Source organism: Hyposmocoma kahamanoa, unplaced genomic scaffold (assembly GCF_003589595.1).
Source record: "Hyposmocoma kahamanoa isolate Upper Pololo Valley unplaced genomic scaffold, ASM358959v1 78, whole genome shotgun sequence".
NCBI classification, from domain to species: Eukaryota; Metazoa; Arthropoda; class Insecta; order Lepidoptera; family Cosmopterigidae; genus Hyposmocoma; species Hyposmocoma kahamanoa.
The window spans coordinates 20,887,983-20,901,097 of record NW_020653945.1 but is presented as its reverse complement, the minus strand read 5'-3'; the positions used below and the strand labels follow the sequence as shown (position 1 = coordinate 20,901,097).

The following is a 13,115-nucleotide window of genomic DNA, read 5'->3' as shown; positions in this document are numbered from 1 at the left end:
TACGAAATAATAGTTTCAATTCCTATGTGTAACAATCAGGAAAATAAAAGAACTTGTGACGGTGTGATCTCCTTACATAGTCATCCCACCTTTTTATCGGCTTTCTCCGGTTCCTGACCACTCGTATTTAAATTTAAATTTTGAATTTCCATAGTTATTTTGCCTCGCATTCTGATTTTGTTTCGTTCCCCCGTCACTCCCTGCCCGATCGCGGCAGGGAACACCTCTTCTCTTCTTATTTTTTCGAGCCGTTTACCAGTTACTAAAAATCTCTTGAACGCTAAACATTTTAAAGATCATAAATATTGTTAAAATCAGAATTTACTTATAAAACTAGATTTATTACCACTAGGTTATCCTTTCGAACTCTAGAGGTTAAACGTACTAAGCAAGATGTACGGAGGCGCGCTGGCTGAGTACGCGGAAAACAAAATAAAAAACTTCTAACTTTTTTTAGAAGCAGGTAGTACGATAACCTACGCATTATCAGTAGCAATGGTTTGATATCATCAAAATCTTCATCTTCTGTTTCCGCCTCCTCTGCAAGCCGTTGTGATTCTTCGTGTCTACAACAAATAGTGAAATAACAAATAATATATATATTAAATAAAATAATGTAATTTTGTAAGTAATATAGTACATAAAACACGAAATACTCACCCAGGTTTCAATTTCATTCTGTGAAATTTTCTGGAACACGACCGGTCGCGCGCGGAATCTGAAACCGCAAACACAAATAAAGACACATGTGCGCTTGCGACGAATGTCACAGGGCTAATAAGGGGTAGTACCTCACCCCCTCGAGGATATCATGGTCGCGCAACCGTTTTTTGTTTATAGATTTTGAAAAATGACTAAAATAAGGTCGCTGCGGGCTCTGAGACCGCCTATACAATCTATACAATTTACAATCTATAGGACATGCTTGTTTCACTGTTGTTTCCTGAATGTTTTTTTCTCCAATCAAAAATATCATCAATTACACATTATCGTAGGATCTCTAAAATCACAATGATATTTTAATATTTTTTTCAAGTCATTCTACGTACTATTTGAGTTCTAATAAGATAAAAAAGGGAAAACCAAATAAAAAACTTTTAACTTTTTTTAAGAGTAGGTACTACGATAACCTACTCATTATCAGTACCTATTAATGACTTGATAACATCAAAATCTTCATCTTCAGTTTCCGTCTCATGCCACATGCCGCTGCATGCCGTTCTGATTCTCCATAACTCATAGTCTACATTAATGTCGGAGCCAGTATTGAGTACGGACGCTAAATGGAATGCAAGCGCGCCACCTAGCGGTGTAGTTCGCACATCTACGTTTCCCGCGCTACGACAGAGTTGTGACATTTTCGCGGGCACGATCGCATCGAACACACTTTTCGATCGGATCGCCATGCAGGGTAGTCATCGTCACGGAACTGGCCTCCTTTCCTTTTGCCCGTTAAAATTAATAGAAAGTACAAGTTGTTATTCGATTTCAAAGTGATTAAAATGTAATCGCATTGCTCGATCCCTAAATCTGCCCAAATCATGTCTGACGATTTAGGTCTAAACCATGAAGGTTCCGACATATAATTATTACATAAAATAATGTAATTTGTAAGTAATGTAGTAGAAATAACATGAAATACTCATCCAGGTTTCAATTTCATTACATAAATTTTCCTGGAACACGACCGGTCGCGCGTGGTATTTGAGACCGCAAACACAAATGACATGTGCTACGAATGTCAAAGGGTTACTAAGGGAAGTACCTCACCCCCTCAAGTATATCACGGTCGCGCAACCTCTATTGTTTATAGTTTTTATAAAATGGCTAAACTAAGATCGCTGCGGTCTTTAAGACCGAGTGCGTCCGCTGGAAGGTCTTTGAGAACCTTATGTCATTCTTATATCGTTCACATTAGTTTAAAAAAGTTGTGCTATTCACTATATTTCATTATTTATTCACTATATTTATATTTTCAGTTACTGTACTTACTTGTCTATACGGAGTCTCATTGAGACGGTCAGAAGAAACTTTATGTCCATGCACCTTATCAATATATATTTTATGCCATTATGCCTTGTGTTTTATTTTGAGTGTGTACCGTCTCGGCTCTCGGGTTTCTCTCAGCGAAAAGTTTAAGGAGAATGGTATCATGACTGTGGCATCACGGTACATTTACTCAAATATTTTACATGCCCGTAATAATATACATAATTTCAATAAGAAAGAAGATAACCATAATATTAACCTTAGAGCTAAGTCCAAACTCATGGTACGATTTCGTTTACCTTAAACGACTCTTTTATCGGGAACTGTATACGTTTTTACAATAAGATTCCGGAGCATATATTAAGATTATCATTAACTAAGTTTAAAAACTACATTAAAAATATTTTGATTGAAAAGTCATGTTACAAAATTTAAGACTACGTATTAGATAAAGATGTATGGAAAGACGACACGGCTCCAGAATCCACACAATTTGGTTCAGAGTGTATTCCATAGCATTCAAGTTTATTTGAAAAGAGCAATCCCTAGAGTTTCTTGCTCGTTCTTCTCAGAGAGGTCAGCGTAGTGTACGAGCAGTAGTTTAAATGTGACGTTTTCAAGTGTAAATTTAATTTACTTATGGATTAAATAATCTTTGAGGTTATTACTAGTGTTCCATTATAGGTACCGTTGTAAACAATATCAAACTCTGTAAACAATCTTTTTTACTCTAATCTTTCTGTTGAAACATTTTTTCCACTTAATAACAAAGTACATGCAATGAAAATTCATGAGCGAGCCCACTAAAATAAATTGATCCGACATCGTCCAGTGTAAAAATTACTTTAAGATTACGCACTCTAATGAAAGACCAAAAACGTTACTTAATGAGTTACCTAAAGGTACCGTGTTTATAAAAAAGAATAGATACGAGATGTTAGGCGCTAATTATATATAATTATTGCATACAATACTTTTTCTACTATTATTTTAATAATAATAACTAAATTAATTTCAATAATCACACAAAATTATAAGTACAAGCAAGAATAAAAAATTGATTAGATGCAAATTCAGAACTCATCTGAAGATCTGAAGATAAACTTTTTCTTAAGATTTTTATTGAATTTACTCCACTACTTTCTTATAATTATTAATACAAAGATCGAACACTCAGAAAAAAATCCTTCGATCCGGTCGAATTCGAACCGAAGTCTTCTAGCATACCGTGACAGACGCTATACCAACTAAGTCACGGAACGAACCAGCGGACCTCACGAATTTTTCTGTGTTTCTTGTCGTGTTTGTATTTGATTTTTTGAACGACTTTTAGCCGTAACGCCATCTATGAGTAATCTTAAGAATTTCATCACTCAGTTAGATACCTTCAGAGCTACCCCCCCTGGCTAGAGATGTCGCTATTTATTGTATTTGAATTTATATTGAATTGATATTCAATTATTTTTTATGTGAATTTACACCACTAGAACGCATCCAAAATTAAATATATTTTTTCAATTTTTCAAAGTTACTGGAATGCTAAAAATGGATTGTACAAATTTTGCAAGCTGATTTCATATTCACATTTTCTTCATATTCACATACTAACTTTTACTTATTCTTAAAGTAATGCATCCAAATTAACCCCCTTGATAACAAATTTAAAATAAATAGAAAGTTTTGCCATCTCATGAATAATTACTCTTTATAAGATACGAGGTTGAGATAGTAAGGCATAGATTTTATATAGTTTTATTCTAAAATTCAACGCGAGCCTAGAATTTAGGAGGTGAGGTGTGATAGGTCGCCCCTAGCGTTTCGCAACCCGCACGTTCAAAATTAATATGAATAAAATAAGAACAGGCAGAGAGAATTTGACACAGATCCGACATCGACGAGCGCTCGATGGCAATCAGTTGCCATCGAGCAGGGCAGCTGGTCATAGTAGTCGGTATTTAAAGAGAAACATCTCCATATAAAGATTATGTGCAAAGTTACATATTTCATTCTTAAATAGTTAGTTTAGGCTGTTTTTCGGATTTTACATGATGGAGTAAAGTACCTAGGCGAATTGTATTTTTTATATAAGACCATTATTTAATAGTAAATACCTAAACAATCTAGCAAAACAGTTTTCGCCGCTTCTCCTCCAGTGACTTGCCTTAACTATCGCCACACTTGTGTTAGAAATTTGCCAAACGAAAGAACTAATAAAAATTAAATGTTTAAACAGTTAAGTGGAAAATTTAATTTCTGATTCCTACGTAAATGAATCATGATTATACAGTTCAATGAGTCAAGGTAAATAGATAATTTACACACAGACGCGAAGAAAACCCGGACTGAAGCAAATTGCTTAATAAACTCCCATTTTAATATCGATTTTGTCCAAAATCGAGATCTTATGCAAAACGCCGCAATTCAAGTTTGACGATAAGCAAATATTTGGAGTAAAGACCCGGCTTATAGTAATTACTGAATAAATTAATTTTCAGTTTGTTTATCCATTAAGTACTAATCTATGATTATGGTTAGGGGTGCGTTCCCATTATGTCGTGACGACAGATAGTTTTGTGTCGTGGCCTGTATATTTAAATGAAGTTGTTCACACATAGAACAACACAATTAATTGTCGTTCACGACTTTTTTGACGTTACGATGACAGACTGTCGTGACAATGGGAAGAGGTAGAAAGATAAATAAAACGTCACGATAAAAATGTGACGGCAGATAATCGCAGCTTCAAACATTTTGTCGTGTAAACGACGAGGCGGCTGCCGTGAACCGATAAATTGTCGTCGCGATCTCGTGGGAACAGCTGTCTAGCTGTCTCAACAACAGTCGTTTAACGATAAAATAAACGTTCACGACACAGTCACAATAGATAGTTGTGATATGGGAACAGGCTAGATGCGACTGTCGTCCAACGGTAAATAAAACGTTACGACATAATGGGAACGCGCCCTAACTCATCGAACACATCGGAAATTTAAGTTGTAAATATGCTATTTTCCTTACGATAATGTACTATCATAAATAACACCATATTCCACTACCGCCAGACTCTATAAAATTTATATCCACGAATGAGAGCTAAATAAAAAGAGCTTCATTGCGTAGCGCAGTTTACAATTACAGCTTAAGGTTGTGACAATGCTGATCATCAACTTTATTCCACCTTTTTATCACCCTCTTCACTGGTACCTGGTCACTTACTTTTAAAATTTTGAATCGTTTTTGAATTCCTTTTTCCTTCAATAGCAAAATTCACCAAACGAGAGGACGTGCTCATAAATCATCCTCATAAATAAAACTCAAACATCTCGTGATTTACTTCTCGAAATCACTGTAAACCACAAAAGGGCTTATTTACGTATATCTATAGATATACGTATATAAGCCAGTGGTACGTGTATCTATAGATATACGTATATAATTCTGTATGTTTTTTTGTATGTATGTTACGCGATAATTCCAGCATTTCATTTTTATTTGGTAACGTAACTTATAATATCTAACATCGAGGAAGCTGCTGGAGCAACGCCGTTGTCACCTGACGTTTAGTATTAACAATGTTTTTTTTGCAAATTTTATCGAATCATTCACACGGCAATTTTTGAATGTAACAGTCGTCCATACAAATACACGTATGGATATTTAAACGTAAAAATAAAACCCTTCATTTCACCCAGTGTTACATAGCGCTTATTAAAGGCAGATAACAGAATAAAAAAGGACAAGATTAGAAGTTGACTACAGCAGCGCATACACACCCTAATACCAATGACCATGATATTAAAAATATCTTATAATACTATTTTTTTAGAATATCAGAGCTTATCTAACATACTAAAAAAAATATTATATTGGTATCTGTACGAGTTATCGGGATATCAAGCCTATCAGCTATCGCTTTCAGACAGCTCCCGCGCATTCTGTTCAACTCGAGGCAGTTTTCTATCGCCAAACTGCGTCGAAGCCGTCCAAGCGCGCTATATAATACTGTAATATAATACATACATGTACATAATACTGTATACTGTAAGTCTCTCAAAAAGCTCTCAAATAAATTTATTTACCTACATACGTTTACAAATGTAGTTAAACAATTACAAATTATTCGAAACTATCATATTCCATTCGAAGTTGTTTCCGAAATGTGTCTATATCAGATTCCTTAATTAATTTACGATTCTTTGTTGTATGCTTACGATGAACACGTAGTTTGCGTAATCTTTGCATTCTGTTTGTTCTGGGCGTAAATTTAGGCCTATTTGACCTTTTTCTTGTCAAACGAGACGTGACAAAATTTGTTACAGCAGTCTGATGTACTACTTTACTAGGCACTTCTTGCTTAGTTTCTGCCAAACGTTGTAATAAACTTAGATTTAATAATTTGTTTAACCGCTCCAATACCGAGTTTGATTGTTTTTCACGTACATTGAAATCAATTTGAGCTTCAGTTGATATTTGCTTATTTCTTTCAGGTAATGTTAAAAAATTTCTACCTAAATTCAATGAATCAGGAAAAATATTTGTTTTACGCGTCGCTGTTAAAGACACTTCGCTGCCTTCTGTATCATTTATGGACTTTTCTTCATGTATTCCATGTGCTTCTGTCTCACTTCTATTTTCAAGTTTCAAATATGCTTCTCTATACTTCATAATATTATTAAAGTCGAATTGTGCTATTGCTGCGACTTTAGTTGTTGTTAACAATGTTTTTGTTGTTTCCGTTGTTGTTGGATTACTATATTCATATGAGAATGGAGATACATTTATCGTAGGTCTTACGGAAGCACTGAATATGTCTAGTGTTGACAATTTCTGATCTTTTTCTGGTGTGAACAAGTTTATCTCTTTGCGAATTTTCTTTAACTCTAACTCAAGTTGTTTTTCTCGGTCTGTCAAGTTAGAACCTTTAAGATACTCTGATGGAAATTTTAATTCTGATGATTTTGTCGGAGTTTTTATATATACTGAAGTGTTGGTCTGAGAGTCAAGACTAAGCGCACTCAATTGGGATAAAGCGTCTTTCGCATTTTGTGATGTTATTAACTCGATTGCTTTAACTATATCAATTAGTGTTTTTGTCTTGTTCTCGTCGGATTTCAGTGACATAAAATTATTGCCCTTTTTCGATAGCGTAGAAAGTGGCTTGGATTCATGTTCAAGATCCGTTGCTAACAAATGTGTCTCTTTGCTTAGCTTCAGTAACTCTGCATTGTTATTTTTATTTTCTTTTGTTATTATTGAAATCTTTCTCGGAATTTGTACATTTAATGGAGCTATTTCCTTTTTTCTAGGCATCGCTAAACTGACCTTAAGAAACTTATAAACTTCTGATGCAGCTTTTCTATCACGGTCTTGTGGTGGTAAAGTTGTTGGTTGAAGGTTCTTTTTTCTACGTTCTATAGGCAATAAGCTTACCCAATCGTTTGTGTTCTGTAACATAAAAGATACCATTCTCACTGTACAATGTTGTATGTCAGTTTTTGTTTTGTTAAAGTGTTCAATTCATTAGTGATAGTAAATGATTAGTCAATTGATAATTCTACTTTCAATTTGTAGCATAGAATTTCCAGCATTATTATTATTTAATGAAAGCATGTAACAGTAAAATAATATTTGATGCAACAGTATGACGATCGCTACTGTTAGTTTATGATTTATCCACAGAAACTGTGCTGATGTTAATAGTTGTTGTTTGTGTTGTTGTTATTATTTTTTAAAACTTTGTGAGTCTATTCAGACATACTTCTCTATTTCCTAATTCTTCAAGACTTTCCAAAAACACAATTATTAGCATTATACTTAAGGGTCAGGAAGAGACAAAAGATTTTTTTACAACTGTAAAGTTATTTATTAACAAGGAATTGTTAACAATATTACCACCTTATCCTTAGGCACTTACCATGGTCGCATTATAATTCTTTATTCCTCTTATTTCCACTGTTTTTCTAAAATTTATACCGTTTACGTTCTTGTTATTGCCAGTCATTCTTCGAAATTCATACAAAGGTTCTACCTGTCGTGGTTTCAAGCCCAATTCCGATTGTTCTATATTAATAGATTGTTTGCTTGTACCCCTATACTATTGACAAAAATACAAAAATTAAATTTAACCAAGTATGCTCCTCATTTTAGGGACTGTAAGTTATTTGAAGCAGTATTAGTAACATATATGGTTTAACAAAATATGAAAAGTTAATTTAAGCAATCAATAAATATAATAATTTCAAGAGATTTTCTAATCTGTTTAACCTATATGGCACAGTCATATTTTCAAAATAGGTTTTCAAAATTGTATATTTACGGTTTTTAGTTTGGGAAATTAATTTATGAAACCGCTATGAAAGGCCCTCACCTGATACGTTTTTGAGCTTCTGCTAGCAATTCTTGCCGAAACTCACTTATTTCTTCCAAAATTTGCAATAACTTTGATGCACTATTATTAATCCTCTCTATGTTTGAAACAAATACTGGTGACTGACCTATTGATGGATTTTCATTCATCTGAAATAGGAAATTCGTCGCTACATCAATTTTTCTGTTACTAAATACTGCCTCAATTACTTCTGTTTGTTCCATAACAACACTACATTGGTTGATATTCATTACATTTTTTTTTATTTGTGGGTCAAAAGCATTCTAGTTTCATAATAACTGTACTAGCAAAATCACATTATAAAAACAAAATCGGATCATTAACGCGATTAAAGTTACTGAATTGTATAATAATGTGCTAATCTGTACTTACATTCATCCTCCTGTAAGGAAACTTTCCAACGTTATTCGTATAACCGTGCTTATCACGATTAACGGTTTCAGCAGGAACCACTTTTGGTGCCTCATAATCTTCGGGAATATCTCGCGGAAGAGGTCTAACATTTCTAATTTTCAAATCTTCAAAACCACCATCAATGTCATATTGCAATTCAATTTCGATATTCTTATCTCGCTGACAAAATACTGCAAGTATTTGGCTCAGAATAATTGTAAGGAACATTATTTCACCATTTTTACGTAACATAGATGAATGTATGAAGTGCTACACAGCAAGCTATAAGACAGTCGTTTCTTTTTTAGATAATAACAATTTGCATACTGATATTGATGAAACGTAATAGAATTATCATTCTTCCGTAAAAAACAATTAACCAAAATTTCATCTAAACCTATAAACCGCGTTTGATAGCATTTTACTACTACAAAAGAAAACAAATCATGTTTTTGTTTATACGACATTAATTTTATTATAAACACTCCCCTTTGCGTCTATATTTTTTAAATAAAATTATAAATGAAGAAATTACCTCGAAGTCGTATTAAAAAACGATTTATAAATAACAAATCGTGTTTGTTTCAATGTTTTATTGGTTTCTGGTAACAACGCAATTTTACAGAAGAGAATTTGGAACGCAGCACTACCATTTTATCCCACAACACAGAGAGTAATAATTAGAAACTCGGTGACCATATATTTAAAATACATAATAAAATAAGTTACCAAAAACATAGATTAAATAAAAACCAGTACATTGCAATATTGCAGTTTTATATGTTCATCTCCTTGAATTTAATATCTTAATTGCATTACATTCTCGTGAATTTGTTTGTAGTGATATCCAACCGATTTCGCCATATTTCTTACTTTCCAGCGGTTGGATGTTCTCAATAATGTCAATTACCTTAAACGAATAAACTGGGTGACTTTTACATTCATCAGGAGAGAAAATAAGCGTAGTAGATAGCATTGGTGTACCAATTGGCACCTAGCCGTATTTACTTCAATTAATATTGGTTTCTAATACGCTAGAAGCACTAGCCACGAATGGGTTCGCTACGTTGGCTTAGTATCTCAGTAAAAGCTAAAGGATTCGTCAACAAGGAATTAGACAGCCCTATAATTAAACCGAAACACTGCGGTATCTCTTTGATCTGAATCTGAAAGATTACAAATCGAGAGAATAGGTGGCTGATTTGTATGACAGTTGAAAAGCTGCGAATTTGAAAGTCAAAGAACAAAAGTTGTGTTTCAATTATAAAAATTTTGGTTTTGGGATAAGTAACCATTACTCTGCCTTGTATGCAACCAACGAACTAATACTTCCAGTTTGATAACGTTTGAACGTAAAGTATGATAATACGTTTGACGTTAAATTTCATTGCATACCAATTACAAAACAAGCAAACGTAAAATAAACAAAGTGTAATGTGCAGTCTTATTATAATAATCTAAAAAACAGGTACACCAATGTTATTCAACATGTTTGTTTAAATACCTTTCTTGATAAGAACTCCCGACGGGCTTTAAATTCCTCCAGTATACCACATGAGTCTGAGTTTCAAAAATAAATTTAGTCATAAAGATAATTTATAAATGAAAAAAGCTGTATTAATGAGAATAAAACCTACGCATACCTTCCCGTGGTATTGTCAGTCTTTAACTAAGGTGTTTCCAGTTTAAGCAAATTTTTGCAAAAAATACATTTTTTTCCAAAAATAAACAATTAACATACACAAATCCGTTTGTCACGAAAATTACAACAGGGGTCGGTATTGGTACCTTTTTTATTGTGAATTGATAGTTCTTTAAATCAGTAAGTTTTACGAACTCACGGGAAGATATGGGGTGTGTTTTTGTAGCTGAATACAACCTGAGCAAGACTCGAACAAAATTAAAAACCTCGATTGACACAAACAAGAGTTATTAATCCAACAAGGTTCGCATTGTCGGTTTGGGCTAAAATAAATCACAATGAAATCAACACTTAGAAAAACTACTTCGAATGTAGTCATATATATAGTTTTAAAGGTCTCTTTAATAATTACATTAAAAGTGAAGATAATTTATCCGTAATAACTTTGTACCAAATAAGACCCACAAAGTTTTCGATGACATATATGAGTTTAATATATATGTTCCAATAAATTTTAAATAAGAAACTACGTTATAGGGAGAATAAAAAATGAAATTTTTTTGGATTTAAAATTACACAAATTTGTCGTTTCAAACGAGAGACAGATATAAACCCGGAAAACAATAGTTTCATTTCCAATGTGTAGCAATCGAAAAACCTATGAAATCGAGAATAAAAAACTTACCTCGTAATTTCCTGGATGAAAGTTTTTAAATTTCCTAGATTTTCGAAAACTGTAAACCTCATCTTTACTTCTATGTCTGTTAATATCATGAAGAGGTATACTATCTCTTCTTCTCAGGTCAGCAAGGAGTACGTTATTAGTGTACCGGTTACTGTAATAGTTTTCATAATCCTGACAAAAAGAAAGTACAAGTGCTACGGAAAAAACTAGAATTCCGAAAATCATTTCCGTACTTACATCTCGGTTCTGAAATAAAGATTAGTGAGAGTGAATGTACTAACATTATAAATATATATATATGTAATTTATTTTTGTGCGGGAAACCGAAAAAAAAAACCTATTTCAATATAACTTTCAGCATAAACTTTATGATGATTTGTGATAACAGTGATTTTTCTTTCATAACGTTCAATTCAGTTGTTGCGAAAAATACGTTGGATTCATTTTAAATGTATATTAATGTTTATTTAAATAATATTTATTTAATTTATTTTAAAGTGTATATTCATCTTTTACAATTTCTGTTGCATTAAATATGTGTCATTGCATGTTTCATACATTTTTGATTATGGAATCGTTATAAGAAAATAATATTGTGTGTAAACAACAAAAGACATTTTAGATAATTAAGAGGCCTTGCTTTGAAAAAAAATACTTGTCTATTCTACTCATGAAATCGGTTTGCCCTGAGATTTTTTATGTTCACAATGTTCTTTTTCTACTTCGCCTTAAGTATAGTCGAAAATTTTTAATGGGCTTAGAACTTTAGTTTTTTTTATCACATATTACTTTTTTCTTTAATAAGCATTTACGTAAAGCTTGAAAATAAAATGTAGCAGTAGAGGCTAGTAGATCAATGGATTGATTTTAATTGGTCAGTAATAAAATAACGCTTGACTAACATCTTCGGTTTATCGGGAGACGTTGGTATTTTTATACCTTGACCGACAATTATATTTCTTAATTTCAAGATTGATGAAACCCGTGGCTTTCGGAAATAAGGTGTTTTTTACAGTGACATTAGTCAAGGAACAAAATAATTTAGGTAATTTTATTATTTACAGTACCCAAATGTAACTTACTAACTTATGCTATTCTAATGTCCAAATTTGTTTATCCATTATTATTTTATAAACAATTTTTCTTCATCAAAATTCTCCCAATCAATTTCTGGACTTTGATTTTTTGTTTCCTTTTTTCCAAATGTTGGCCAAGTAAGTTCCGAAGTAACTCCTTGATCATTTTTCTGTTCTTCATCAAGTTGTCTCAATGCGTTATGCTTAGGAGTTACATAATTATTTATTCGTTTTAGGTTTATTTTTTGTGTTGCTTTAGTTTGCGGTTCAAGCGCAAAACGTTGATGATTAAATTTATAAAAATTATTAACAAAAATGTTATCTGGCGGAACATTATTGTAACCCTCTTCGTGTTGCTCTAAATAGCCCAAGTCTTGTAAATCCTTTATAAATAAGTGTTGACGTATATCTATAGCACCCGTTAGAGGCATAATGTTAGTTATATGATGACGAGATGGAAGACCACCAGAATGTAGTGGAAGTTTCAGTCGATCATTTACTTGTTTTTTTAAAGCTTCAGGCAGTGGGCCTGGTTTTGGCCTTAGCTCAGAGCCTGAATTTGAGCCTAGTTCTGAATTAGATTCTAGATCTGCTTCTGGGCCTAGTTTTAGAGCGGATTCTGGAGCGGGTTCTGAACTGGGTTGTGAATCGGGTTCTGGATCAGTTTTTGGGCTTGGTTCTGGGTCTGGCTCTGGACCTGACTCTGGGCTTGGTTCTAGGCCTGGTTCTGGACCTGTCTCTGGACCGGGTTCCGGGCTTGGTTCTGGACCTAGCTCTGGGCCTGATTCTGGTTCTGACTTTGGTTCTGGACTCGGTTTTGGATCTGGTCCTAGACTTGGCTTTGGATCCGCATCTGGTGAGTTGGGTTCATTATCGTTATTTATATTTATATAATCTGGTCCGGTCGTGCTTGTGAATATTGACTGGCCAAATCTAAATATT

At 33.4% G+C, this 13,115-nt stretch overlaps 3 protein-coding genes across 4 annotated transcripts in view; all 3 read right to left on the bottom strand.

Moving 5' to 3' along the window:
- Window positions 1-6,089: 6,089 nt before the first annotated feature.
- LOC113232861 lies at window positions 6,090-9,003 on the bottom strand. 2 transcript variants are annotated; one of them, XM_026467718.1, is made up of 4 exons: window positions 8,750-9,003; window positions 8,357-8,505; window positions 7,904-8,078; window positions 6,090-7,434 (listed from the first exon to the last, which is right to left on the bottom strand). In XM_026467718.1, the coding sequence occupies exons 1-4, from the start codon at window positions 8,996-8,998 to the stop codon at window positions 6,106-6,108; spliced, it is 1,902 nt and encodes a 633-aa protein (XP_026323503.1). In that variant the 5' UTR covers window positions 8,999-9,003; the 3' UTR covers window positions 6,090-6,105. The 2 variants fall into 2 exon arrangements, with proteins under 2 accessions (XP_026323503.1, XP_026323504.1); XM_026467719.1 differs by lacking the exon at window positions 8,357-8,505 and having other exon boundaries at window positions 7,904-8,083.
- A 308-nt stretch (window positions 9,004-9,311) lies between these two features.
- Window positions 9,312-11,226, bottom strand: LOC113232863. The gene is made up of 4 exons (XM_026467721.1): window positions 11,098-11,226; window positions 10,650-10,735; window positions 10,275-10,330; window positions 9,312-9,680 (listed from the first exon to the last, which is right to left on the bottom strand). Exons 1-4 carry the CDS (start codon window positions 11,184-11,186, stop codon window positions 9,555-9,557), a joined length of 357 nt encoding a protein of 118 aa, XP_026323506.1. The 5' UTR covers window positions 11,187-11,226; the 3' UTR covers window positions 9,312-9,554.
- Window positions 11,227-12,220: 994 nt separating this feature from the next.
- LOC113232731 (protein TonB-like) overlaps window positions 12,221-13,115 on the bottom strand; it is a 7,454-nt gene continuing 6,559 nt past the window's right edge. Inside the window, exon 3 of the mRNA XM_026467509.1 lies at window positions 12,221-13,026. Within this exon, the coding sequence (XP_026323294.1) occupies window positions 12,221-13,026 (806 nt within the window). The remainder of the gene's footprint in view (window positions 13,027-13,115) is intronic.

Coding starts and splice junctions, on each gene's coding strand:
- LOC113232861 (XM_026467718.1), bottom strand. CDS start 8,998: ATGTTCCTTACAATTATTCTGAGCCAAATACTTGCAGTATTTTGTCAG. Junction 8,506..8,749: donor TTCCTTACAGGAGGATGAAT/GTAAGTACAGAT, acceptor TTCCTATTTCAG/ATGAATGAAAATCCATCAAT. Junction 7,435..7,903: donor AGAATTATAATGCGACCATG/GTAAGTGCCTAA, acceptor TTTATGTTACAG/AACACAAACGATTGGGTAAG.
- LOC113232863 (XM_026467721.1), bottom strand. CDS start 11,186: ATGATATTAACAGACATAGAAGTAAAGATGAGGTTTACAGTTTTCGAA. Junction 10,736..11,097: donor TTCATCCAGGAAATTACGAG/GTAAGTTTTTTA, acceptor GATTTATTTTAG/CCCAAACCGACAATGCGAAC. Junction 9,681..10,274: donor GGGAGTTCTTATCAAGAAAG/GTATTTAAACAA, acceptor TATTCGTTTAAG/GTAATTGACATTATTGAGAA.